General features: G+C 36.6%; 1 protein-coding gene across 1 annotated transcript in view; it reads left to right on the top strand.

Moving 5' to 3' along the window:
• The window catches only part of ZEB1 (zinc finger E-box binding homeobox 1), a 122,380-nt gene extending 99,133 nt beyond the window's left edge, over positions 1-23,247 (top strand). Inside the window, exons 3-9 of the mRNA XM_027890169.1 lie at positions 4,874-4,936; positions 6,520-6,681; positions 8,970-9,172; positions 13,820-13,925; positions 15,277-17,087; positions 18,504-18,684; positions 20,769-23,247. Of these exons, the coding sequence (XP_027745970.1) occupies positions 4,874-4,936; positions 6,520-6,681; positions 8,970-9,172; positions 13,820-13,925; positions 15,277-17,087; positions 18,504-18,684; positions 20,769-21,313 (3,071 nt within the window). The 3' untranslated portion in view covers positions 21,314-23,247. The remainder of the gene's footprint in view (positions 1-4,873; positions 4,937-6,519; positions 6,682-8,969; positions 9,173-13,819; positions 13,926-15,276; positions 17,088-18,503; positions 18,685-20,768) is intronic.
• Positions 23,248-25,592: the final 2,345 nt, after the last annotated feature.

Below are 25,592 nucleotides of genomic sequence, written 5' to 3'. Positions count from 1 at the left end.
GAGGATTTGCTCAGCTTGCGGAGTAAGCAGTTAGCCAAAATAATGAAAAGAAGTAATAGTCAGATGTAAATTTTTCCTTGTGAGCTGCTTCTGCCTTTTTCCTTGTAAAATATAGACAGAAAAAATAATTTTCCAATTATTGGTTTGAGAATTGGCTATGTAAGTCGTAATGAATCTCTATTTTGAAAACACTGCAAGGAGGTAAATGTTGTACATATTATGCAGCAGCTTTAGAAGCTGAAAATTCTAAGCAATCAGGAAATGGGCCTTTTTTTTACTGTGGAATCAGATACTGAGTTTCATAATATCACACAGCATGCTTACATTTGAGCCAAATTGAGATGCATAAATTAATGAAATTTATTGTGGAATTTGGCCTTAATGCCCTGAAAGATACAGAATGTTTTCTGGCTTATCCCTGTTTGTGTCTGAACTCCAGATGCAATTCTTAGTATCCACCTTTTAAAACTGATGGTTTAATACACAGTGCATGACCTCACATCTAAATAAACAGAAAGCAGTCATATGGTCCCTAACTGCAGTCCAGCTGAGAGAGAGCAGCTGAGAGTTCAAAGAATAGCATCAGCTCAGCCTGTTTTTACATAGCTGTTATTGCCAAGGTATGCTGTGCCGGGAAATGAGTATTTTGGAGCTAAATTATTAGGTAGGTAATTTTCTTAGTTCTGTAATATTTTGCTCTCCTGCAGGCTGTATCTATCAGAAATTGCAGTTACATTAAAGTGGACTGTATGTAGACTTGAATCCTGCAAGCATAGGTGTAGGAAACTTGAAATAGGGAGGGAAGAAGAGCACTGGCTCCCAGAGGTTCTGGGTCAAGACCTTTTGGACTGGGTGCTTCCTGGAGATGTACCCATCACACAGCTTCTTGCCTCAGACAACCTTCTGGGGGTTTTCAGGGCTTTAGACACGTGAAGGCATCTTTTTGTGACTCAGTATTTAAAGTGCACCATTTTTAACCTTTAAGAATTGGTTTGCTAAACTTCAAAATTCTATTTAATTTTAAATTCTACTGTGATTGTAGATTCACAATGTAGGAAATGACTCTCTGCTTTGGTCTTTGCTGATGAAGACAGTATTTCATCGTTGCTTAGACAGACAAAAGATTAATCAATTGCCATACAGGCTTGCTCCATAAATTTCTTCTTTACAAACTCAGTATTCTGGATCGTCCTTTGTAGCAGGCTGGAGGGGTTTTTTATTTGATAATAAGGTTCTTTTAAATAAATGGTTTGAATTTCTAGCAATGATTACATGAGAAAAATGATGGCTGCATTAGGTTTTATGGAGTTTGATTTGCTATGGTAAAGCACTATTTATTCTTTTTATAGCTTTCTTAGAAGGAAATGTGTGAGCTGAAAATCATAATATCAGTCTTGGTTGCCTGTTAGAAATCTGAAGAGAGAGGTAGTCAATACATGATCTCTCTCATACAGGGAAAACTACAGGGGTGGGTGTTGTATCATCTTCAGGACTGGTGATTATCTTTAGAAAACATACATTACAGCCGTTGTGTTTCATTGGTAAAGTAGTGCTGAGCAGTTCTGAGTTGAGCTGAACTTGACAGAATGAGTTTTTGACATATTTATTCTGTTTGCAAATGCCCGAGAATAGAAACAACACACGTAACATTTCTCTATCAGATTGGTTTCCTTCCGTTTCCAGTCATTCTAACTGAATTTCTAAAAGACCTTCAGAACAGGTGTTTTATATATAAGGTGTGTTTCTCAAGAGGTTTAACTGAAACAGTCCTATGGGTTTAAAAAAGTGAACCACGTGTATCCTGCACGAGTTGTTGACAGTGTGCCAGCATTCATGTGTGTAATGATTCTGTAATATGATTTTTCTTTACTGTAGTTAGAAATAAAACCTATGCTCCAATTAAAAGTGGGGGGAAAAAAAAAAGCAAGTGTTAAAGTTACTGTATTAATACACTTTAAAAAGCATTATTATGTACTGTAAGTATTTAGCAAATGTGGAGGTCTCAGAACTAGAACTAAGATATCTTTGAAAAACTGAAAACTTAAAAAAAATTCCAGACTTTGAAATAGCCTTTCAAAATGAACGAAGTTATATTTCATGTTTAAGCTTTTCCTGGAACTCAAAAATTCCTTCAACTCATGAAAATTTAGGTTGAGCCTGTGTGCTCATGAGTGTGTTCTTACATTTGGTTGGTTGTTGAGGGATAAAACAAAATCTTTTAGGGGGAAGGTTAAAAAGGTGTGGCATATTTTTGATCAAAAAGCAAACAACCAGTCAATACTGTAAGTTGTTAATAGTGCTTGCTATATGCATATCAGAAAATTAGCTCTAAAGAATTTAAATTAGAAACTGCCTCGATGGGCTTTGGCATTTATTTCCTTCTCTGCAGATAAACACTGCAGTGGAAATTTTCAGTGAAGTTTGTCTTTCTGACTACAATCAAAATTTCCATTTTGCTAGTGGTTTAAATTTGATCAGGTGTCTTAGCCTTGAAGAGATCTTTACAGACAGCCTATGACAGCAGTTGTCATGCATGTTTGCTGCTAGTTAACACTGTTCCCTCTGATCTGAAAATCATTAGTGTTTAACCCTCGGAAGCCCCACCGTATCTCTAAGCAGCAGCTCATAGGCAGTGATGAGATATAGAAATTCAAGAACCTCTTTTACAGCTATTTGTTATGACCACATGTAATGCCAAGATGGATATTCATGCCCTGCAAGCTATTCATGGAGACCTGTATTTAAGCTGTCATTCAGCACGTAGCTTGAGTTTCCTCTGGAACTCAGAGCTTTGACTTCTGCTTGGTAGAACAGTGTCCCCCATCTTCATATCCCATTCCACAGTTTCCCAGCAGCTGTATTTGCTGGTTGATAACCGGGGTTGAGGGCATCACTGCAAAGTTGCCTTTCTCTTTGGACCATACATAGCTATAAAGAAGGAGCTCTACTTAACATTTTTCAAATTATTAATTATTCCTATAGCATTAGGGAAGATCATCCGCTGTGGAAAAGGGCTCTTCCCTGTCTTACACCCCACTTTTAGCTATTGGGAAGAGACAGTACCAAAGAGAGGTTATGATTATTAGAATTGAGAGGTATTTTAACTTCACTGACATTAATCTATAATGCCATAAATTCCTTCACATTCCCTTGGGAAGCATAGCTTTTATTAGTACTGAAGCCAGTAGAATTTACTAGAGACACTATAATTTAAATTTCTGTGAGTAATAACTTATTGATAATACTCCCCTTCCATAGACCCTATTTCATAATGGAGAAAAATCACAAACCCTTTTTAGAGGAAAACTGTGAGTTTGCATCATGATTGATTTTAAGAAATTAAATTTTGGATTTAAATTTGCATTGCATCCAGTTATCCATTTTACAAATTGTGAACCAACTCTGGTATTGTGAGCCAAAAATGTAATTAGTTCACAATCTAGTAGTGAACAATGAAATACAGACTATTTGGTTTGAGGTTTATTTTTTTATTTTTATTTTTAAGTTGACAATTGAAATTAATGTAAGTTTAAAGAGTTACAGTTTCCTTTTAAACATATTTCTTGTTTGTCACTATTTGCAGATTTGTGGGATTTGGTCAAAGTAGACAGAATTAACAAGCTTTCCCTTTGAGGAAACTGGTACTATCTGAGAACTTAGAGTTCTTTTAGCATTTATCATCTTCCACATAAAGGAGATATTGCCTTCTCCTGTAATTAAAAAGCTGGAACGTCCTGGGCATTTGACTTGCCAAATAAAAGGATTTTTTTCCCTCACTGAGGTAGAGTGAAACAAGGTAAATAAAAGTATAACAGTTGCCATTTCAGATGTAGCAGCTGTGTGGTCTAACCTCCTGGATCACCTGGGAGTCTTTTTCTGCACTGCAGGTCTGAAGCATCCAAGGTTTCCCTAATGGAACTATGAAATTACAGTTTAGTTTCCCATATATTAGCGTAGCCTACTACTGATAAAGAGCAAAGCAACCAACATAACTTTGTTATGTACTCCTGCTGTAAGCCAGGTACTGACAGAAAAGTAAGCAGTGGCTTTTCCTATGGGAACTTCCCAGTCCAGTGAACTGAAATGAGGAGCAACTTGGGCCGTGTGTTGATTTGAACCAACAACCTGTAGTGAGTTAAAACTTCCATGCTGCATCCTTGAATGCTGTAGCTCAGCAGAGCTGGCAGAGCTTGGGTGGCAGGTTGGACCTGCAAACTCATACTGAGTATTGGAATCAATATATGAAAGATTTCTTCGTGCACAGAAATCTTGCACGGTTGTTCTGAAGTGGGGAGCACATGTTTAAAATCCTTTTTTTGTTTAAGCAATCACAACCATAAGTGGTTTTTAGATGGTTTACAAGAAAGAGAACACATTACTTTGCTGTTTGCAGACATTACCAGCAAATTATCAATTATTTCTGAAAACTGCTAATTGGAGAAAATAATGTAAATGTATTTTTTTTAATGATAATCTGGTTTCTGGAAATAATATTCCAGTGTTTTAGATAGCTACATTTGTAGACAGGGTCATTTAAGTAGCTGATTGTGTATTTGCTGGAGAAATGCACTGTCCATGTCTTTACCTCTCTTGAAATAATAATGTTTATTACTGCTTCCTTTTAAGATTTTGTTTCCTTACCTGTCAAATATCTTTGTGGTTCAGCTGATCACACATTGCTGAAATAATGTACAATCTGTATTTTTGAAACAACATTTATTTAAATATAAGCAATATATACACTGAAAACATCACTGAAAAACTAACTCAAATATATATTAAGTTGTTGGGGGGAGCTTTGTTTTGTTTTGTTTTGTTTTGTTTTGTGGGCTTTTTTCAATAGTTGTTCTTTTTGTGAAATGTGCTATTTCAGCTGGAAAAGAAACAAAGGAAATCCTGGGGCCTGAAGCTCAGACAGATGTAATTGGATGTACAGGTATTTCTTTATTAATCTGAGTCCCTTATTCATAAAGTGCTAGAAGTCTTAAATTGTAAATAGTGTTTTAGCTGAGGAAAAATTATCTGGGCACCTTTTGTGTGTCCGTGGCCTGGAGGTGTCGGTGACCAGTGCAGTGTCACAGAGAAGCCTCTTACCCAGGTCTGACCACGGAGCTGCTGCAGCACCGTGTCTCTGAAGAGCAGAGTGGGGAAGAGCAATGGTTTACACACAGCTGTACAAGTCTAAAGATAGTGTTTTAAACTACTAAGGATTATACAAAAATAAGCTTAAGCTAGTACTATATTTTATTCTCAAATAAAATCAAACTCCTGTTTGTAGTGGTTACGCAGAAGGCAAAATAAAATGTGTACTTCGATTTCAGACTCAAACAAAAACAGATGCTTTGTTATTTTTTCTATTTCTCTTCTTGACAAAAAGTTATCATATAACCCATCATTTTTAAAGTTGTTTGGGTTTGTTGTTTGAGGTTTTTTTAATGCCCTTACTAGATATTATCAGAGTAAGCCTTATTTAGAAACAAAAAAAAAAAGCAAGCAGCCAACCAAACCCTACATCTAAACACTGATATGTTTAAAACTGTAGATTCACACATTCTTTTCAGTTCCTGTGAGGTCAGACCTGTCCACACAAGTATGGAGAGCTACATTATGCATTGCATTACAGTCTGTATGTGAGAGACTGCCTCATGTCATAAAAGGACTGTGTCAAATTGTAAATTGAATATGTGACTTCACACTGAGAGATGAATCGTAAAACTCCTTCCTATTAAAAAGATTCCTTACATTAATAGTGGAGAACATCTGTCATGATTTAGTGTGCTGCAGGCAGAGCTCTCACAGAATGTTCCATCATGGTAAAAATAAACTCTATGAACAATGTATTTAGGCAAATACTTGATAGCAAATATTTATTATACAGGCATTAAGTAAAATATTTATTATCTGTTATCTTTGTAATACAGTTGTTCATTGGGTTCTTTTTATAAGTTTTTAACTGGAAAATGTTGCAGGTTGTTAACTAGATTTGAAACTTTTTTGATAGCCATTTTCAGCACCAGAGAACAAACCACTCAGAGTTCAAGTTTGCTGCATTTCACCTGGCCAACTCTTGTTGCTCAGAGTTTAAATATCTTCTGGGCTTGTGCTAATGAACAGTTATAAATAACATTAAAAATTATGTCTTGAAGGCAACACATTTCCTTTTGCAAATGTAGGAGCCAAGATGGTAAACTGGCCTTCAAACTACAAGGGCTAAATCATAATTAATGTTGCATTTAAGATTTGCAGGGAAGTTGAGAGGAATAGCTAAATCTGAAATGATAAAAATGCACTGAGTTGAAGAGGCAAGCTGTGTTAAGTTTTAAAATATCGTGCTACTGGTTCTCTGTTTTAAAACTCAGAGTAATCCGGCATCTTAAAGGTCTTGACCTACTGTGGTATTTGTTAAGAGTTTTTTAATCTTTGGATAGAGGGAGATTTGGCAGTGTGAATTACTGAATCTCATTTATGTTCTTTTTGATGTATTCATTTCATATCTTGTGTCTTGTTTTTCATTCTTAGTAAAAGAAGATGAATGTGATTCTGATGCAGAAAATGAGCAAAACCATGACCCTAATGTTGAGGAATTCCTTCAGCAAGAAGATACAGCTGTTATCTACCCTGAAGCACCTGAGGAGGACCAGAGACAAGGCACGCCAGAAGCTAGTGGTCAGGATGAAAATGGTAAATAGGTCACCTGCTCAGTTCTCATGAAATCAGTTTACTAACTACTTCATCCAAAAGTTCTGTTTCATTTTAGGGGACAACACTGCCTACACGTGTAACTTTAGGAGAAAAAAAGCCCTTTGTTAAATAATTATAAAAGGATGGGATCATGCAAAAAACATTACTACTTGATTTCGTGAAATAAAGAATGCACTGGGATTCAGCTGTATGAGTATCTAAATTATAACCTCAAGTAACTGGAAAAAAAAATTCAAGCTTTCATAATCCACTCAACATCGTTATAACAGAATAAACATCTATGAAATATAATGGGAGTAAAGCAAGCTAATGTGGTTTTATGTAAGAATAACTTAAGGGAAGTTATGTTTATTTTCTTTTTTGTATTTGTAAACAAAGCTCCCAAAAGAATCTATTAGATAGGATTTCTTTTATCGGGTAGCCAGTCTATGTCAGGCTTTGGGGGTTTTTTGCCTGAAAAGGCAACAGTGGAGAAAAAAGAAGCATTGTTTATACAAAAATGTTTATGGGAAAAATAATGACCTGATGTTATTTAGAAGTAGATGTGGAGTTTTTTCTCTGAGGAGGTTTCATGCTTAAGGTGTTCTTCTGAGTGAGATGGGGAGTCACACTTTATTCATTTCTTTGTCATGAACTATTTGAAGGCAGATCCTGCTCTGATTGAGTTTGCATTTTGTGCTGCTTTCTGAAGTGTTCAGGTTTCATAATCTGTGATAACTGCAGTTTCACCCAGATTGTGTCCCTTGATTGGAGTAATTACAATTTTTCAAAAGAAAGTGGCATCCTGAATAAACAGTTAGGAGTTGCTGTGTTCTAATAGTTTAAAATATATATATAACTGAACAGATAAATGTCATTGTAGCTGTAGTACTGTACTGGAGTGTGAGGAAGAACAGTGAAAGAGGTAATGCTAACCTTTTTGTTCTGTTCTTCCAGAGGTTTGATGTATTAGATTTACCAAAAAAAAAAAAAAAAAAAGCGTAATTGATTTAGGATTTTAATTTGGGGTTGCAGTGGCACAGACTGTCAAATCAGTTTTACACTGTTGTTCATTGTTTTAATCTTTTGGGAACAGAAAATGCCAAAAATATAGTGATGTTTGCTAAAGATACACGCTTCCAAACTGGGGCACTGGACAAGAGAAGCAACAGAGAGTCAGAGTTTTTAGTGACTTTGGGAAACTACTGGCATTTTGCCATTTCCTCCAGTGGAAACAGAATTTAAGTTAATGTGCTTCTGACTTTTCCACTGAGTTGTATTTGTGCTGAAATGGAGTATCCTTTATGTCAGATGAACTGAATTATAGATGGAAAACAGAGAATTGAAGGGAAGCGTTCTGTGTCTATACATATGGGGATGGATTCATTTTTTGACAACCCAGCTAAACCAGGAAAAGCAGCAAGGGGTAGAACAACACAGAAACCAGTGCAGTAGGGGTGGTAACTTGATTGTTACTGTAACAAGTGTAAAAGAACATATATGAACAGAAACTGTGGTGGTTTTTAGTAAAAATGAAAACTAGTCTGACCCTTCACTGTTGCAAGAGCAATGACACATTCAGTAAAAATAAAACCAGTAAGTTCCACACAAACAGAATGAATTACTGCTTCATAGAACATATAATCAGTCTATGGTGATAACTGCTGGAAGAGGTCATGAAGGTAAATAATTCAGAAGTACTTTTTAGAGTACTGGTTAATTTTGTGAGTATTAATAATTATAATAGTTCTGAAACTTAAAATGACAGTGCATACAAATGTGTCCCTCATGCGTCAGAGCATAAAATGTTAATCATTAAAGACCTTCCTCCTTTCATGTAGTCCTTCAATGAGCGGGGACATCTTCAACTAGATCAGGTTGCTCTGAGTCCTGTCCAACCTGACCTTGAATGTTTCTAGGGATGGGGCATGTACCATCCCTCTGGACAACCTGTTCAAGTGTTTTACCATCCTTATCATATAAATTTTTTTCCTTATATCTAGTCTCAATCTACCCTCTTTTATTTTAAAACTATTCCCCCTTGTGCTTTTGGCATATTGTGCTTTCTCCAGTGTACACTGGGGGAACCATACCACAGTTCAGTTAGTAGCATAATACCTGTGGAAAAAAATCTAAATTATCATTAGTCCTTTTCTAAAACAAATGGAGCTTCTAGCAGCAGCATGTTTTCTTACAGTAATATATGTAAATGTCAAGCCTGTTTGTTGGTGGTAGTAAGTTTGGAACTTGCATTTATTTAAATATGGCATGTTGTCTCTCCTGTGTAGGAACACCCGATGCATTTTCCCAACTGCTCACTTGCCCATATTGTGACCGAGGGTACAAGCGTTTCACCTCCCTGAAGGAACACATTAAGTATCGCCATGAAAAGAATGAAGATAACTTTAGTTGCTCCTTGTGCAGTTACACGTTTGCCTACAGAACGCAGCTCGACCGCCACATGACATCACACAAATCAGGAAAAGATCCAGTAAGTGGCCTTTGAATTAAGAATTTATTGTTCTCTGTAACAGCACTGTGATTTCTTAGGTGGGCAAAAATGTTGAGAGCAAGTAAGCTGTTCACACCAGATTATCTGTGTGCTGAAGTTCCAGTCCCAGAGCACACACTTAAACTTGCTGCTCAAGTCAAGTTTTTTCATAGCTGTCAAAGGTTGAGATCTGAATTCGTATGTTTTCGTTCATCTGTGCAGCAAAGTTGGGCTTAAATTTTAGTTTTCAGAAGTTCTTAATTACATTTACGGGCATTTAGTTGTTTTTTTTTTTTCTGTTCATTGACTAACACTGCATAAAAGTTATGACTCAAATCTAATTTCAAATCTTTTGTGAAACACTTCCATTTTTCTTTCATAAATCCTGTTTGGATGATTCACAACTTACTGTAGCATTTTTGCCCTTAAGAAACAAGTCATTGTGTTGCTTGAACTGTGAGGTACAGTTTTTAAATGCAATTCATGCTATAAGACAATATACAAGTAATGAGCGCATAAAATACAATGTTTCACTACTAAATGAAGCAACAAAAAAGGCTAAGGATGTTATGAGCTTGCTTCCTCTGGTTCATGGGCTGACCTGAGGGCGTGGTTCCCTGAAATGCATTTCAAGAGTTAGCCATCTGATCACTAGATGGCTAGTGATGGAAGATCCTGAGATTTTCTCCTTCTGTCCCTCTTTTTCTTTTCTTCTCATATTCCCCACTTTCCCATTATCCATCCCCAGCACATGCTTCCATAGCTTATCAGGGCACTCTGAGGCTCAGGAACCAATTGAAATAATCAGGAATTATCCAAGTTAAAAACTGTACAGATTTTCCACCACCAGGTTAAAGAGGCTTGGAGATGTTCCTTTCTGAGGACAGACTAGAAAGATTGATACTCTCCAGAGATGAAACAGGAGACAAACAGAAAGATACAAAATAGAAGGTAAAGGTAAAAGTACTTCAACATTTCTGGTGGCTCACAACCAACATATATTTTGTTAAACTGAAAGGCTGTAGCCCAGAGTAAAGGAGATGCTTTTTCACACAGTGTTTATTAACCTCCATTCTACAAAGTATCACTGAGTCCAAGAATGTAACAGGCTTAAAAATTTATTGTACGTTTTTATACCTGAGTGTTCACATTCATGGGTAAATTAAATAGGTAAAAGAAGTATTGGCCATCATGCTGCAAGGATTTTACTGTCTCACAGGGTTTGGAATAACCTCACCAGCATATTCCAGTGTGGCAGTTCTTTTTTATTCAAATATATTTGCTATGAATATATTTCCCATTTCTGTCTTGCTCTCTTTTTGGCTTGGCTTCCACTTTAAAAGTTACTGTCATCTTATATACATCTTATATTTCTAACTATAAAATCTATGAATGCTATTTGAACAATGCTTTTTTGTGAGCTATCACATTTTATTTTCAATTTTTTTTCCAGTTACAAACCTAAAAGCAGAAGAATAAAGTAGATGGGGGGGATAGAAGCCTTTCCCATATTTGTGTGTAGTTTGAATGAAAAGATAAAAAATACCAAGTTAGTAAACACTCTCAGAAGAGTTGCACAAAGGGAAGCTTAAATTATATTCCTGCAGATATATTTTAATGGGTTTATACTTTTGAAGGCACAATTGTTTGATTAATGTTGTTTCTATGAAGTATGTGAAGCTCAATATTATACCTGTGTAAGTGTGTTCTTTTCTCTAGAGCCATGGCCAGAATTAAAACTATGAAAGTTTAGATACTTGGCGAATTTGAAATAGGTATTTCTATGTGTTATTGTCACAAAGTTGTCGTCTCTTCAAAATTGGCTTCATTTGCATGTACATGGTTACATCCTTTGTGTAATGGAAAATCAACTTTTGTCCTTAGTAAAGTACAGACCTATAGTTATGGATCTTAAACAGCTGCATGTTTAAAACATAGTGCCTTATTCTTATAGAACTTTACCTGAAAGCAGATTATTTGGGTAGCTTTGTGAGCTTCTTAATGTCCAGCATGTGACAATTTCATAATTGTTCCATGGTCAAAACCATCTGTGAAAAAAACGCTGATATACCTGTAATTTCTGTCTTCCAAAAAGCTTTTGAGGATTCTTATTAGTTAGTTTTGGTTCTCTGGTGTGAAAAGAGGGGGCTTTGGTCCTAAGCACAGTAAATATTTGATGCAGAGATTTATTAGTTGCTAGCTACAGGCCTTAATGCTGATGTTTCTTCTTTCAGTCCTCGAAGGAGTGCAGATGAGTATTCTTTGAATAGTGCTGCATTAATTCCTTAATGAGCAGAAAACAGCAGTTATGTACAGTGTATTAAAAATATATCACACATCACAGACACAAAATATCACATCACTGGCTTTAACAGTGCTGAAACAGGGCAAACCATTTGAATCTGGGAATATGAAGGTGAAAGAATATCACAGGTGGTACTTCAGAGAAGTGTTATGATTTCTCAGTTTTAAAGAAGACCCTTCAAGGTAATTTTGAGGAAGTCCCAGATTTGTAAAACAGTATAATATGGACACCAAGAAAGCTGAACAAAGAATTACAGATATAAGAAGGTAAGGCAAAATAGATTTGGAAACACCAGTAGAAAGCTCAAAGCACCTTAAAGCTATGACCAGGAAAACAGGAAAACTCATTAAAAATTTGATAAGATAAATGTGGACTTCCATGCCATAGAAACAGAACATTAAATTTTAAAGACTGGAGCAGAAATGTTTCTGACAGATTGAATACACACACTGATATTTAGTATGAATATTTATGTAGTCCAGCATCTGCTGTAAGTGCATATATCCTGAGAGCCGTTAACTTGTATAATCTCAAGTCAAACGGTAGTAACTGATTCTCTGCAGGCTTAAGTAAATCCTGACACAGTCCTCTACACTCAGTGCAGTTGGATCATTAAAGTGAAATGCGGTGAGTCAGCTGCAATCATCTAGAACATCATCTTCAAGGGACTTAGTTAAACAAAGCTGAAAAGCTGTGTGTACTAGCAAAAGACAGCTGACAAACCCAGGAATAAGGGTCAAGTGCTAATCAGGATAAGTCAGAGTGGAGACCTCACTGCAGAGCCTGGGAGGAGGCAGGAAGGAGCCCACCCTCGGGAGGATGGGAGCAGTATCTACTGAGAGGTGAAATCTGCCACTTAACCAAATGCTTATCCCAAGGGAACTGTCAAATTAGAGTACTTGGAAGTAATTTAGATTATCTTGCTTCAATTTGTATTCTGTTAGCATTTTTAACATATAAAGGAGGACAGGGTGTTGAACAGGAAGGGTTGATAATTTGGACATCATATCTCGTAGCAGAGAGCACAGACTTTCATCCAGCAACCTGCACAGCCACGGGTTCTTCACATCTGCAGGCACAAATCAGAACAGGATCATCCCCCTGCATTTTTATCTATCCACGCTTCTCCAGTGCAGTTTTCAGCCAGTTGTCACGTCTGCACCCAGGGAAGAGCCTTAGCACTCAGTAAGCATCTGCTCCCAGCACTGCCAACCACAGCAGAACCAGAGTGAGGGTTGGAATTCCCCCCATGGTTTCATACCAGAGGAAGCTAATCCACAGCAGCCTGTTGGTGGTGGCTGCCCGTAGGAAGGCTATGTCTCCAGAGCACATGAATAGTTCCATTAATGAGTTTATGAAAATACTTGCTCTCGTTACCAGAAATCTGCAACTCCATCCAAATAGTGATAGAGTATCTTTTTGCAAGTGAGCTCTACTTAGAAAGGAGCTGCTGGGTTTTTTTTAATAAACAATTTGTTTGAACAGAAAAATTTCTAATTCCTTCATTTCATGTTGGTAATTAAGCTGCTTCAACTTCTAAAGTGCTTGTAATTTTTGACTTTAAAAATACGTGTTCGTATAATTGTACAGTTTGTGGTAAAATTATAGATCTTGTATATACATGTCACGTATACACTACATATATACTACATATATTTACATGTCTGTCTTTTCCTTTTTTTAAACTAGCAAGTAATGAAGAGGTTTGATGTTGTGTACTTGGTAAATCCCTCCATATTTTTATTTATTTTGTTTAGTTTTTTGCATTTACTTTGTGAATTAATTGTGACTGAGGGTACCTTTACTGTCACTGAGCTACCTTCTGTTGAGCAACCCTGTGACATCATTATATAGAGGAATCCAAGGCCAACAGTAAGCGCTGGAAGCATGTAAATGGAAAAATCAAGTCAACTGATTAAACTTTTAAACAGCCTTTTTAATGTTTTTCTGTCCAGCATGAAATATTCTGTGGGTGGTGGGCTTAGGGTTTTTCTTGATGTTTTTACTTTCACAAGTAGAATTAGCATGCATCCTGGAACTTCTTGCTCACATAACTTGTCAGCGTAAGCTTCATCTGAACTGAGGAGAAGGGGCAACTGTATTTTGGCTTTGTTTTGTTTTTTCTTTTTACTGTACCAGATTTATTCAGAACACACGTCTCAGTTTTTACCTGATTTGTAATATGTTTCTTTTTCATACGTTACCCACACCACCTTCAGTCTCTTACAATTATGGTTGATTCTTTCCAGTTTTGTATTGCATTTTTTCTCTTACAATGTGAAAATACAGGATGTTTCTCCAACATGCTGGCCTGTGCAATAATTAAGAATTCTTTCTTACAGAGACATGTGACGCAATCCAGTGGTAATCGAAAATTCAAGTGCACTGAATGTGGAAAAGCTTTTAAATATAAACATCACCTAAAGGAGCACCTACGAATCCACAGTGGTAAATAAATCAAGCATTGAATTGAATATTAATGTTGCCATTTCTATTCTTGATAACTTTGATGTGATATCAGTCTTGTGCGCCTAAGTTTAAAATACTAGTGTTTTCCTTATTATTTTTCCCTTTTGGACACTGAAAGCACTGACTGCAGCTTTCAGCTGTGTGCAGGGAATATGTAGAAAAACACAAGAGGATTTACAGTTGCAGCTTAAGCTCCTACAGTTAAGGAAAACTTGACTTGTGGCAGAAGACATAGGAACATCCTTCTGGTCCTTTTTCACATATCTGTTTTTTATTCAGTGTTTCCAGATCATTCAGTGTGTTATAAGCCTTGCTACAGAATTTTAATTGATAATAATCAGGACAAAAGATCTGTGCGTTCCTACCGTGGCTGTGATTGTCACCATTCAAAGACTAGTCATATTAAAGTAGAATCAGGGCACAGTGAGATACAATTTATTTCAAAAGTTACAATTTATAGAAAATGTTTAATATATTTTAATATATAATATAACAATAGGTTAAATGTGGCCACTCAAAAGAGATTCTCAATTTCTATCTTTAACTGAACTGATTAGTATTGTAGGAAGATATGGGTATATTGTATTTGAGTTTGCTCGCTGTCACTGCAGAGACCCGGGTTCAATTCCCGGTTGGGGCCACTCCCCGGGCAGATGGAGCTCGCTAGCCCTGTAAGGCAATCCATCTACGTCCTGAGGACCTCGCTGCCACCATCCAAGCGTGCTTGGCCCCGGCAGATGAACCTCAGGATTAAAGGGTGGGCTCAGTTCCGCGCACACTGTGTCTCACCTAAAAAAATCCAATGCGCAGGCTGGAAGGTGTAAAGACCTTCCCTGGTTCTTCGTTCGCGAAGACTGGCCATTATTATTTGAGTTTGCTACAATAAAATGTGTATACCCTCCTGTGCAGTTATGATTTGCATTTAATGCAGTTTTTCTTTAGATAATCATATTCTACTTTTTTCCCATTCTGAAGTAGTTTATGCAGTTTCTGATATTAGTAGTGGTACTACTTGAATGGAGTTTAATGAAATCTGCGATTGCCATATAGACAGAGAAATACATGGTCATGTGGGCTCCATCCTATATCTACTAGTGGATCACACACTTATTAAAGGAGTCTTGTGTTAGAATTATAGATGGTGTAATTACTCTTACTGTTCAATTCACTATATAAGATTTTTTTTTTTCCCTAGGACTCTTTGAGAGATCACTTTGATGTATTCTTTCTGGTTACTGTTGTTTGATGAAGTTACACTGTAACCTAGCAAACTGTTGCATATGCCTTTTTTCTTCTTTTTTCCTCTTTTTTTTTTTTTTTTTGTCTCTAGGAGAGAAGCCATATGAGTGCCCAAACTGCAAGAAACGTTTTTCCCATTCTGGTTCATACAGTTCACACATAAGCAGTAAGAAGTGTATTGGTTTGATGCCCGTGAATGGTCGAGCCCGGACAGGGCTCAAGATGTCTCAGTGCTCCTCCCCTTCCCTTTCTGCATCACCAGGTAGCCCAGGAAGACCACAGATACGACAAAAGATAGAAAACAAACCTTTGCAAGAGCAGCTTCCTCTTAACCAAATTAAAACTGAACCTGTGGATTATGAATTCAAGCCCATAGTGGTTGCTTCAGGAATTAATTGTTCAACCCCTTTGCAGAATGGGGTTTTTAGTGGTGGTAGCCCATTGCAGGCAACCAGTTCTCCTCAGGGTGTGGTGCAAGCTGTTGTTCTACCAACAGTAGGTCTGGTGTCTCCCATAAGCATCAATTTAAGTGACATTCAAAATGTACTTAAAGTGGCAGTGGATGGTAATGTAATAAGGCAAGTACTGGAAAACAATCATGTTAATCTTGCGTCCAAAGAACAAGAAACAATCAACAATGCATCTATACAACAACCTGGCCATTCCCTCATTTCAGCTATCAGTCTTCCTTTGGTTGACCAAGATGGGACAACCAAAATTATCATCAACTACAGCTTGGAGCAGCCAAGTCAACTTCAGGTTGTTCCACAGAATCTAAAAAAAGAAAACTCTGTTCCTGCAAATAGTTGCAAAAACGAAAAATTGCCAGAAGATCTTACAGTGAAGTCTGAGAAAGATAAGAACTTTGAAGGAGAGACCAATGATAGCACTTGTCTTCTGTGTGATGACTGTCCAGGGGATCTTAATGCACTTCAAGAACTAAAGCACTATGAAACAAAAAGTCCTCCTCAGCTTCCCCAGCCCAGTGGAACAGAAGCTGAGAAACCTGACTCCCCTGTCCTGTCAGAAACTGGGGAGAACAACTTATCTCCTGCTCAGCCACCTTTAAAGAACCTTCTATCGCTCCTAAAAGCGTATTATGCATTAAATGCACAACCAAGCGCAGAAGAGCTTTCAAAAATAGCAGATTCAGTAAACCTACCACTGGATGTGGTAAAAAAGTGGTTTGAAAAGATGCAGGCTGGACAAATTTCTGTGCCGTCTTCTGGACCATCTTCTCCTGAGCAAGTTAAATTAAGTAGTCCCACAGATAACGATGATCAAACGACAACTACAGATGTGAGCGAACCGCAGAACAGCACAAATAACTCACAAAATCCCGTCAGTACAACGAAATCTCAGACTTTACCAGGGGGATCAACTCCGAACGGTTCACAGAGTAGCACGCCATCTGCATCGCCACTAAACCTTTCTTCATCAAGAAATTCACAGGGTTTCACGTACACAGCAGAGGGTGTACAAGAAGAGCCACAAATCGAACCTCTTGACCTTTCGCTACCAAAGCAACATGGAGAACTGTTGGAAAGATCTACCATAACTAGTGTTTACCAGAACAGTGTTTATTCTGTCCAAGAAGAACCTTTGAACTTAACTTGTGCAAAAAAAGAACCACAAAAGGACAACAGTGTTACAGACTCTGATCCTATTGTAAATGTAATCCCACCAAGTGCCAATCCCATAAATATTGCTATACCTACAGTCACTGCCCAGTTACCTACAATTGTTGCCATTGCTGACCAGAACAGTGTTCCATGCTTGAGAGCTCTCGCTGCCAATAAGCAAACCATTTTGATTCCACAGGTGGCTTACACATACTCTACTACAGTTAGTCCTGCAGTTCATGAGACACCACCAAAACAGATCCAAGCCAATGGAAATCAGGTACTTCGGTCCCCGTATTCCTCTATGATGTATGTATTATGTATTCAATCTGTATCCATACTGAACTAACAGAAAACTATCAGGATAAATTAAATAAAAATGTAAATACAAGCTATTGATTGTAAATAGGTAATAGATGTTACTGTTAAGCCCTCTGCAAAGCTAGTTAGTTCAGGCAGCTTGAGTCCAGACTAACAGAAACTGCTGTGCATGGACAACTCAGTTCTTCACTGTATTTAATTTTCTAGGGCATTAATGCTCACTGTTTTAAAGACAGTCTAATTCTTCTCATTCTCCTGATCAAAAAGCAAAATAAAACCACGGCTCCTGTCTTTTGCTGGTTCCGTATCTACTCTTTCCTGACATTCAGAAAATAAACTCTTTTGCTACTTTTTGCTACTCCTTTCATGCTGCCCTTCTTCCTTGGCTTGCAGAGTAGCTGAATTAATCCTATACCATAATGGCACTTTAAACAAAAGGCAGATGTATTCTCAGTTGAAAGTCAGGCAGGTATTTATCTTCTTCATCTGCCATTCCTGTATCTGCTGTATCTGCCACTCCTGTATCCTGCTCCTCTCTGGGTACATTCATATGTGTTCTTATCAGGGTCAGTCCTCCTGAGAAGTGCCTGTGCATAGTGGGGTAGGGACAGGGCAGGAGAGTGACTCACGTGTAAAGACTGAACCTTGAAGTGTTACAAGTTTGCTTATACATTAAAATTTATGAGAGAGACATTTGAGGTAGCTAATATGTACCCCTTTATATTCAGATTTGATAACATGATAAAATCTGTGTGTAGTGGTACTGCTGATATCAGTAGAAAATATTGAAATGCTTAGAAATAGACAACAATTATGGTATTTTTATAACTATTTACTAATGAAGCACTCAAAGTCGACCAAATTTTGGGTTAAGTAGTATTTGTGGTTGTTTCATGAGGAAGACAGTAGTCAAATATGCAAATATGAATGGTAACCTAAATACCTATTTGTGAAAACTTCAGTAAAAACGTGCAGTCTTCATAAAATCTGTGAGGCAGCAAAGGGTGGGTGACCAACATTAGTTGAAAAATGCAATTAGATGGTGAATTTGCTCTTCCAGCTTACTGAGGTACTTTATAGGGGTGTAATCTTCTCTTCTATCCTAACAATGCATTTATTTTATGGATACTAAAATATGATGTGCCAGTGCAGCTTAGACCTGGCCAACAGTCAGCTTTGCATGTGATTAAAGCTGGTCCCATTGAGAATTCTGCATCTGTAAGGTGGCAGGGACTTCAAAGCTGTTCATCCTGATTATGGAAGTCTAAACAGTTTTATTTGGCTATTTACTGAATTGAATAACAGTGCAGCTTCAGTTTGCGTGAGTAATTTATTTTTTTTATTGAACTCAACCTTTTTCATAATTTTTCTGAAGGATGAAAGGCAAGACACTAGCTCAGAAGGAGTATCCAATGTAGAAGATCAAAATGATTCTGATTCAACACCCCCAAAGAAAAAAATGAGAAAGACAGAAAATGGGATGTATGCATGTGATTTATGTGACAAAATATTCCAGAAGAGCAGCTCATTATTGAGACATAAGTATGAACACACAGGTATGTACTAGGAAAAGATGTTTCCAATTGTTATTTCTGTGTAACTGATAATCTCAATTATAAACCAGTTCTCACACACTGTAGGGAAGTGTAATAGTCCTTCTCATTGCTTGAGCTCAGCTTTCTTAGAAACCCATGTGTTTTGTATATATTTTTGACAGAACAGCAATTCTTTCTTTCTTTAAATTTGTAAGGCCTAAATACTAAATAGAAAAGGGGGAGGTTTTGCATCTGGCTTATGAATAATCAGCTTCAAGCCACAGGCTGTAACTGAGGATGTATTACTTCTAATTTACCTTGCCTGGTTATAAATTAAGAAAAATTAAAAATTATAAATTAGGAAAAAAGGATTATGTATGTGTGTGATACTTTACATGAAAGGCAGCATATCTATCTGGCAAGAAGGATTTTCAAACTGAGACACATTTGTAATGATCTGAAGTTAATAGCTTCATCTATTCATTGGACATAGAATCTAACCTCTGAAGAACACCCTTTTAAGTCTGATTTTTATTTTTAATTTATCATAGTTGTTCCTTTTGGCTCTAGTTATGGTATCTTTAGGATTTTGTTAGTAACTCTTGCTCTCTTATTTCTTCTGTAATGTCTTAAAGTAAAAATTCTTTTTTTTATTGGTTAAGTGCCAGATATATATTGGATTTTGCATTACATATTTCTTTCCTGCTGGCTCTGTATTTCATCTATCCCCACATCCAGAAAATAAACCCTTTGGAACTTTTGGCTACTCCCTTCATGGTGTTCTGCTTTCTTGGCTTGCAGAGTAGCTGAATTATTATATTATATTAAATTATACTATGTATTATAATATTAATTGTATTAATTATATTTCTACATATTATTGTTTTAATGTCATCTCATCATATAGAAAGATAACAAATTCTTTTGTCTTTACTACTTGATCAAGTTGGTCAAGTTGTATTCATTAAGGGTATCTAATTTCATACCTTTCCTGTCCTGAGACTCTTTTAACTCCTTTTCCTAACGCAATTGTTCTTTCCATTGTAGTTTCAAGTTTAATGAAGTGTTCAAATCATAACATCATTTAGGTTGGAAAAGACCTTTAAGATCATTGACTCCAACTATTAACCCAGCACTGCCCAGCCCACCACCAAACCATGTCCCAAAATTTTGTGCCACATCTTACATGTCTTTTAAATCCCTCTAGGGATTGTGACTCAATCACTTCTCTGTTCAGCCTCTTCCAATGCTTGATAACCCTGTCAGTGAATGAATTTTTCTTAATATCTAATATAAACCTTCCCAGGCACAACCTGAGACCATTTCCTCTTGTCCTATCACTTATTACTTTGGAAGAGAGACCAATACCCACCTTGCTGCTTGTTTGGCATAATGGATGTGCTGATCATCTGTATAGTGTGACCAGAAAGCTGCTGCTGTCTCACTGTCTTCAACTTATATGTCTGGGCTAAGACTGCAAGGTTGTTTTGTGTAACAACTTTGGATGTTGAAGTCAAAATAACATTACTAGGCTCCTGATAGGTTTATGAGAGACTTTCAAAACAAGACAAAGTAAAAAGGTAGAAAAAAAAAAAAAAGAGCAGAAAATGAACTGAAACAAAGCAGATTTTTTTTTTGTCACTACATTTGTAGTCAGCAAGTTTTGTACATAACGCATTTACCTGTGTCAACCTAGATTTTAGAATGATTTTCCCTTTACCTGTAACATGGAAGAAGGACTTGGTACACAAAAACCAACATAAAAGCTTAGTTTGTTTCAAATTACCATCAATATAGAAAATTTAAAATGGTTTTGAGTTGAAATAGTTTACTGCAAGAAAAATGTTTCCTTTTCTAATTTATATTTGCACTTTTTTACAACTTACAAATTATCCTTGTAATTGTGACAATGTAACCTTGCACCCTGACCTTTGGGCTCAGGTGAGAAACTCTGGCCGATAATGTGTAGGGTAGAACATCTTGTTAAATGAAGTTTAGTTGTTGTTGCTAATGCATTCACCACCAGCATTTTACAATGAAAACAACAGTGCAAACTTTTAGACCTTCAGCTACCAGGTGCCCACTGTTTGTGCTTTGTTTTGTAGGTAAAAGACCTCACGAGTGTGGAATCTGTACGAAAGCATTTAAACACAAACACCATTTGATCGAACACATGCGACTGCATTCTGGGGAAAAACCCTACCAATGTGACAAATGTGGAAAGCGGTTTTCGCACTCGGGGTCTTACTCTCAGCACATGAATCATCGCTACTCCTACTGCAAACGAGAGACAGAGGAACGAGACAGCACGGAACAGGAGGAGACGGGCCAGGAGGTCCTGAGCAGTGAGCATGTGGTTGTCAGGGCATCTCCCTCGCAGATCGACTCGGATGAGAGAGAGAGTCTAACCAGGGAAGAAGAGGAATACAGTGAGAAAGAGGAAGAGGAGGAAGAAGAAAAAGATATAGAAGGACTTCAGGAAGAAAAAGAATGTAGGGAACTACAAGAAGTAGAGGAAGAAGAAGAAGTAGAAGAGGAAGAAGGGAAAACTGAAGGTAATAAGAACGATGAAGCTGTAAATCAAGCAAGCAATGCAGAACCAGAAGTTAGACAAAATGATGGGCAGGTGTCAGAAGAAAATAAGGAATAAAGCTTAAATGCTAGGTTTTTTCTATAAGGAAAGAAAATGGTAATGAAGTTCATTCTATATTATACATGCTTTTCATGGAAACGCAGTAGCCTGCATACTGTGATTTCTGTTCACTACTGTGTAAAAAAATATATATATAAAAAAAAAGAAAAGAAAAAAAAAAGAAATCCAGGTGTGCCTGAACCTCAAACTTAGTAATTTTTCACACAGTTTTCAAAGTTAGGAACAAGTTTATAACATGAAGCAGATTAGAAAAATACAGTGACTCTGGAAGCAAAGATTTAACAGGTTGTAGGAAACCTGATTTATAGACAAGCATCTGGCATTGTTTGTTTTATCAGTATTAATTTTCATTCTTAAGTTGATTAATTTTTAAACTGTACAATTGGGAGAGATTTATATGATTATTTTTTTTTTAATGGGAAAACATTTCCTAAATCCGCTTCAGTATTTTCTTATGTTTTAAAATGTGAGAACTTCTGCACTACAAAATTCCCTTTCGCAGAGACCTGTAATGCAGTTGCAAACAGTGCTTGGCTACCTTTGTAAATTCAACCTAGAAGGTAGCGGTTTATGACATTAGATGTTGTAGTAGAGCATATTATCATTTAAAGTGTATTGTTAGCCTTAAGAAAGCAGATGATAGAAGAACTGAAGTTTCTTACTCATGTGGTTAAAAATGTAGTTGAGAAGATTGTTGTTGAGTTCTGATTGCAGGGACTAACAGTGTTAATGCTGGTAAGGACAGGAAAGTCGTCAAAAACAGTGTTTGTAATTGTGCTTTGAGTATGTAGTAACAATATGAAGGATATGATATGAAGCTTTGTATCTCCTTTGGCCTTATGCAAGACCTTTGTGCTGTAAGTGCCATTTATCAGTATTACAAAGGCTCTGAGCAGCCTTTATCCAATGTGTGGCCTACAATAACTAGCATTTGTTGATTTGTATCAAACTTCTAAACTATACATGGGGAAAAAAACACTCAGCCATCAGAGAAGTAAGAACACTGGTATATTTCATTATTTAATTATTTGGTGGTATTTTGGGTTAATACCTGACTTGCAGAATTTCTCTACAATAATTACAAGGGAAATTTTCTAATCTGCTTTATTGCTTTATTGGTTTACTTTAATTTCAGACACATACATGACATGTTATCTGGCTCATAAGTATTTTCAAATGTTAGTTATTATGGACCCCATTTATTAACAATGTTAGCTGATTTTTACCTATCAGTATTATTTTATTTCTTTTAGTTTATAGATCTGTGCAACATTTTGTACTGTATGTCTTCAAACCTGGCAGTATTAATACCCTTCTTACTGACATATGTACCTTTTTAGTTTTAGAAAACTTTTATATTTATGTGTCTTATTTTTATATTTCTTTATTTATTACACAGTGTAGTGTATAATACTGTAGTTTGTATTAATACAATAATATATTTTAGTATGAAAATTTGGAAAGTTGATAAGATTTAAAGTAGAGATGCAATCGGTTCTCTTGCATTGAGATTTGATTTAACAGTGTTATGTTAACATTTATACTTGCCTTGGACTGTAGAACAGATGAATTAAAATGGGAATGTATTAATTTTACAATTGCAATTAATTCATTTTACCTTTACCCAGTTTTTAATATAAAGCTCTTAAATTTTGAAATTCACTGTGTGACTAATAGCATGATGCTCTGCAGTTTTCTTAAGAGATTAGTCTAACCATAAAACTCTCATTTCCTTAGTAAGCCAAATTAGAATAATCTTATAAACAGTGTTGGGAACAATGTTTAACATTTTTGTGCCAATTTGTTCCTGTATTCATGTATGTATGTTACAAATCTGAAACTTCATTTTTAAGTTCCTTGTTACATCATGGTCATTTTCTAGTTTTTTACCAGACTCCCCATCTCACAATAAAATGCGTCAACAAGTCTGACTTACTGTCATTATTCTGGTAATTTAGAAAATGGGTTTAAATTATTTCTGTGAGATGTTACTCAGGCACAGTTCCTGCTTCAGTGTCGATACTCAGTTTCAGTTGCACTCAAGGAGCACGGAAGTCAAAGAAGGGTTGGACTGTGAGCAGGCCCAGGGATTGCTACATTAATTTATTGATTTACCAGCGTTAGGAGAACAACTGAGTTTTCAAAGCGAACCACATGGGTTTGTGATTTATTTTTTCTTGCTGTATCTATCTAATATACAGTTTAATGCTCTCTTTCAGTAGGACTGCTTTTAAATGCAGTAAGTCTATGACTGTTTTCTTGTCTTAGCAGTAAGGTAGTTTTGTCCATGACAAGGTTGATGTATATATTGCTGTTGAACTTTCCAAAGAAACGGTGCCAATGTTACAGATACAAAATTTCAGCAATGTAAGTATAAAGCCTTGAAAGTTGTATTACATATGCATGTTTACGGTGCTTTGCAGTTTAAACAAAGTTTACAGACTGTTTTTAAGCAAAGTTCTGTTCTTTAATGATCTCTAAATGGAATCTCAGTTGCTAATTTGGGGAGTTATTTTATGTAAACATCATATGAGGTTTTTTTATGTTTACATACCTAATTGTTGGATAATTCTCAATCTTTTCATCTCAACATTAATACATAGGAAAGATTTACCCCATATATTAATCATTTTAGTTTCTCTGCATTTTGCTGTACAGTATTCCAATATTGCACTTCTAAGTTGAATAAGCTCCAACTCAGTAGTGTGATTGAGGTAAATAAGATGAAGCCGTTTTGAAAAATATAACCATTTATATTGCATCAATAATATTGCCTTGTAGTTATTATCATAACAGAATTAATCAGGTGGTTCAGAATTTCTCACAGGTAAAACTGTCTCTGCTCTGTTCTAGGTAATGAAACGCACTTTTTTGAAACTATTTGAAGATTTTTCCTATTTTTCATATTCTGAGATGTCTATGGTAATAAACCCAGTGAGGCATTTGTTGAAATAGGAGAATTTTGCTGGCTTTAGTATTAGAGCAAAGAATTTTAATAAATCCAAGGTTACTCACATAAGTGACAGCTGAATGTGAAAGGCCAGTAACTTGGATAGAGAACAAAGTCCAAGCAGTTTTGCTTCAGGAAATGTCATTGGTTTGAGGAAGGAAATTTATATTAATTACATAGACTATGAAACCATGATTAACATTTTTGTCTTCAAGATGGATCTGTGTATTGAATTTTCTATCTATTAAGCTCAGAGATGTCTCTGGTGTTTGTGACCTTATAACATCATTTATTATCCATTTGAAAAATGCAAAAACTCTGTTGTATCTTCATTTAGCTGAGTAAACTCATCTGGAACCCAGAAGTGCTTAGGAGACAGGCTCTGCTCCCAGCCCTGTCAGTGAGGTGCCTGCAGTGCGGATACCTGGTGGTGTAGAGGTGCCCAGGCAGCTGTGAAGGAGTACAAACCCCAGGGCACCAGCAGTCCTGCCACATGGACCTTCTCTAAATTAATGGCAAAGCTGTTTAAAGGACAGCAAGTCACACATGGGGGGAAAAAAAAAAAAAAAAGAGTGAAAGCAAAAGTCCTTGCGCTCTGTCCTTTAGAGATAAATAAAAGTTGGGAAAGAGCAGCAAACATGGAGTGTGTAGTTTTAATGAAATTCCACTGTCCTATGACCTGTTCTTCAGTCAGAAGATGAAAAGTTAATCAGTTGCTGTGTGAGTCCTGACTGGTGCCTGTGCCTACTTCTTCCTCAGGCTCACTGTGCATGGCTCATCTAAGCACAGCAATCAGGGACAGGTACCAGTCCAGCCTGACAGAAAGAAAAGTGCCCTTTTGGATGCAGTATGGGACAGAGCACTGCTGTGCCTGATGTGCTGGTTCTGTTTCTGCTACTGACCCATCTCTTGACTCAAGAATATAATGTGTTACTGTTTCAAAATCACTCACAGTTGCAAAGTCGTGTCTGTTGCTAAGTCCTCTTTTATCAAGTAATATGAAAATAGGAAAAATACTACAGAATAACTATAGGAAGAATGGTACAGAAGTAAATACTAAATCTAATGTCCTGGGGTGAATACCCTTTCGAGATCCTGAGCTAATAGGAGTAGAAAGACAGACTTAAGGCTGCAGAGAAAAGTAGAAGATACCTTAAGGAGCAGTAACTGCTCCTTCTCTTTCAGTGATATTTGTGTGGCATCCCAGTGATGATTCTGGTGGCATTCTCAAAGTCTCCATAGCCTCATTGCTGTCTACTTACTGGTTTTCTGGAGCAACCTTTCCGTATGTGTAATTGGTAACAGCAATATTCAGCAATGAGCTTA

This window comes from Empidonax traillii, unplaced genomic scaffold, assembly GCF_003031625.1.
Source record: "Empidonax traillii isolate 1590-97213 ecotype Southwest subspecies unplaced genomic scaffold, ASM303162v1 scaffold280:size897971, whole genome shotgun sequence".
NCBI classification, from domain to species: Eukaryota; Metazoa; Chordata; class Aves; order Passeriformes; family Tyrannidae; genus Empidonax; species Empidonax traillii.
The sequence above is the reverse complement of the archived record's forward strand: the minus strand, read 5'-3'. Positions and strand labels throughout refer to the sequence as shown.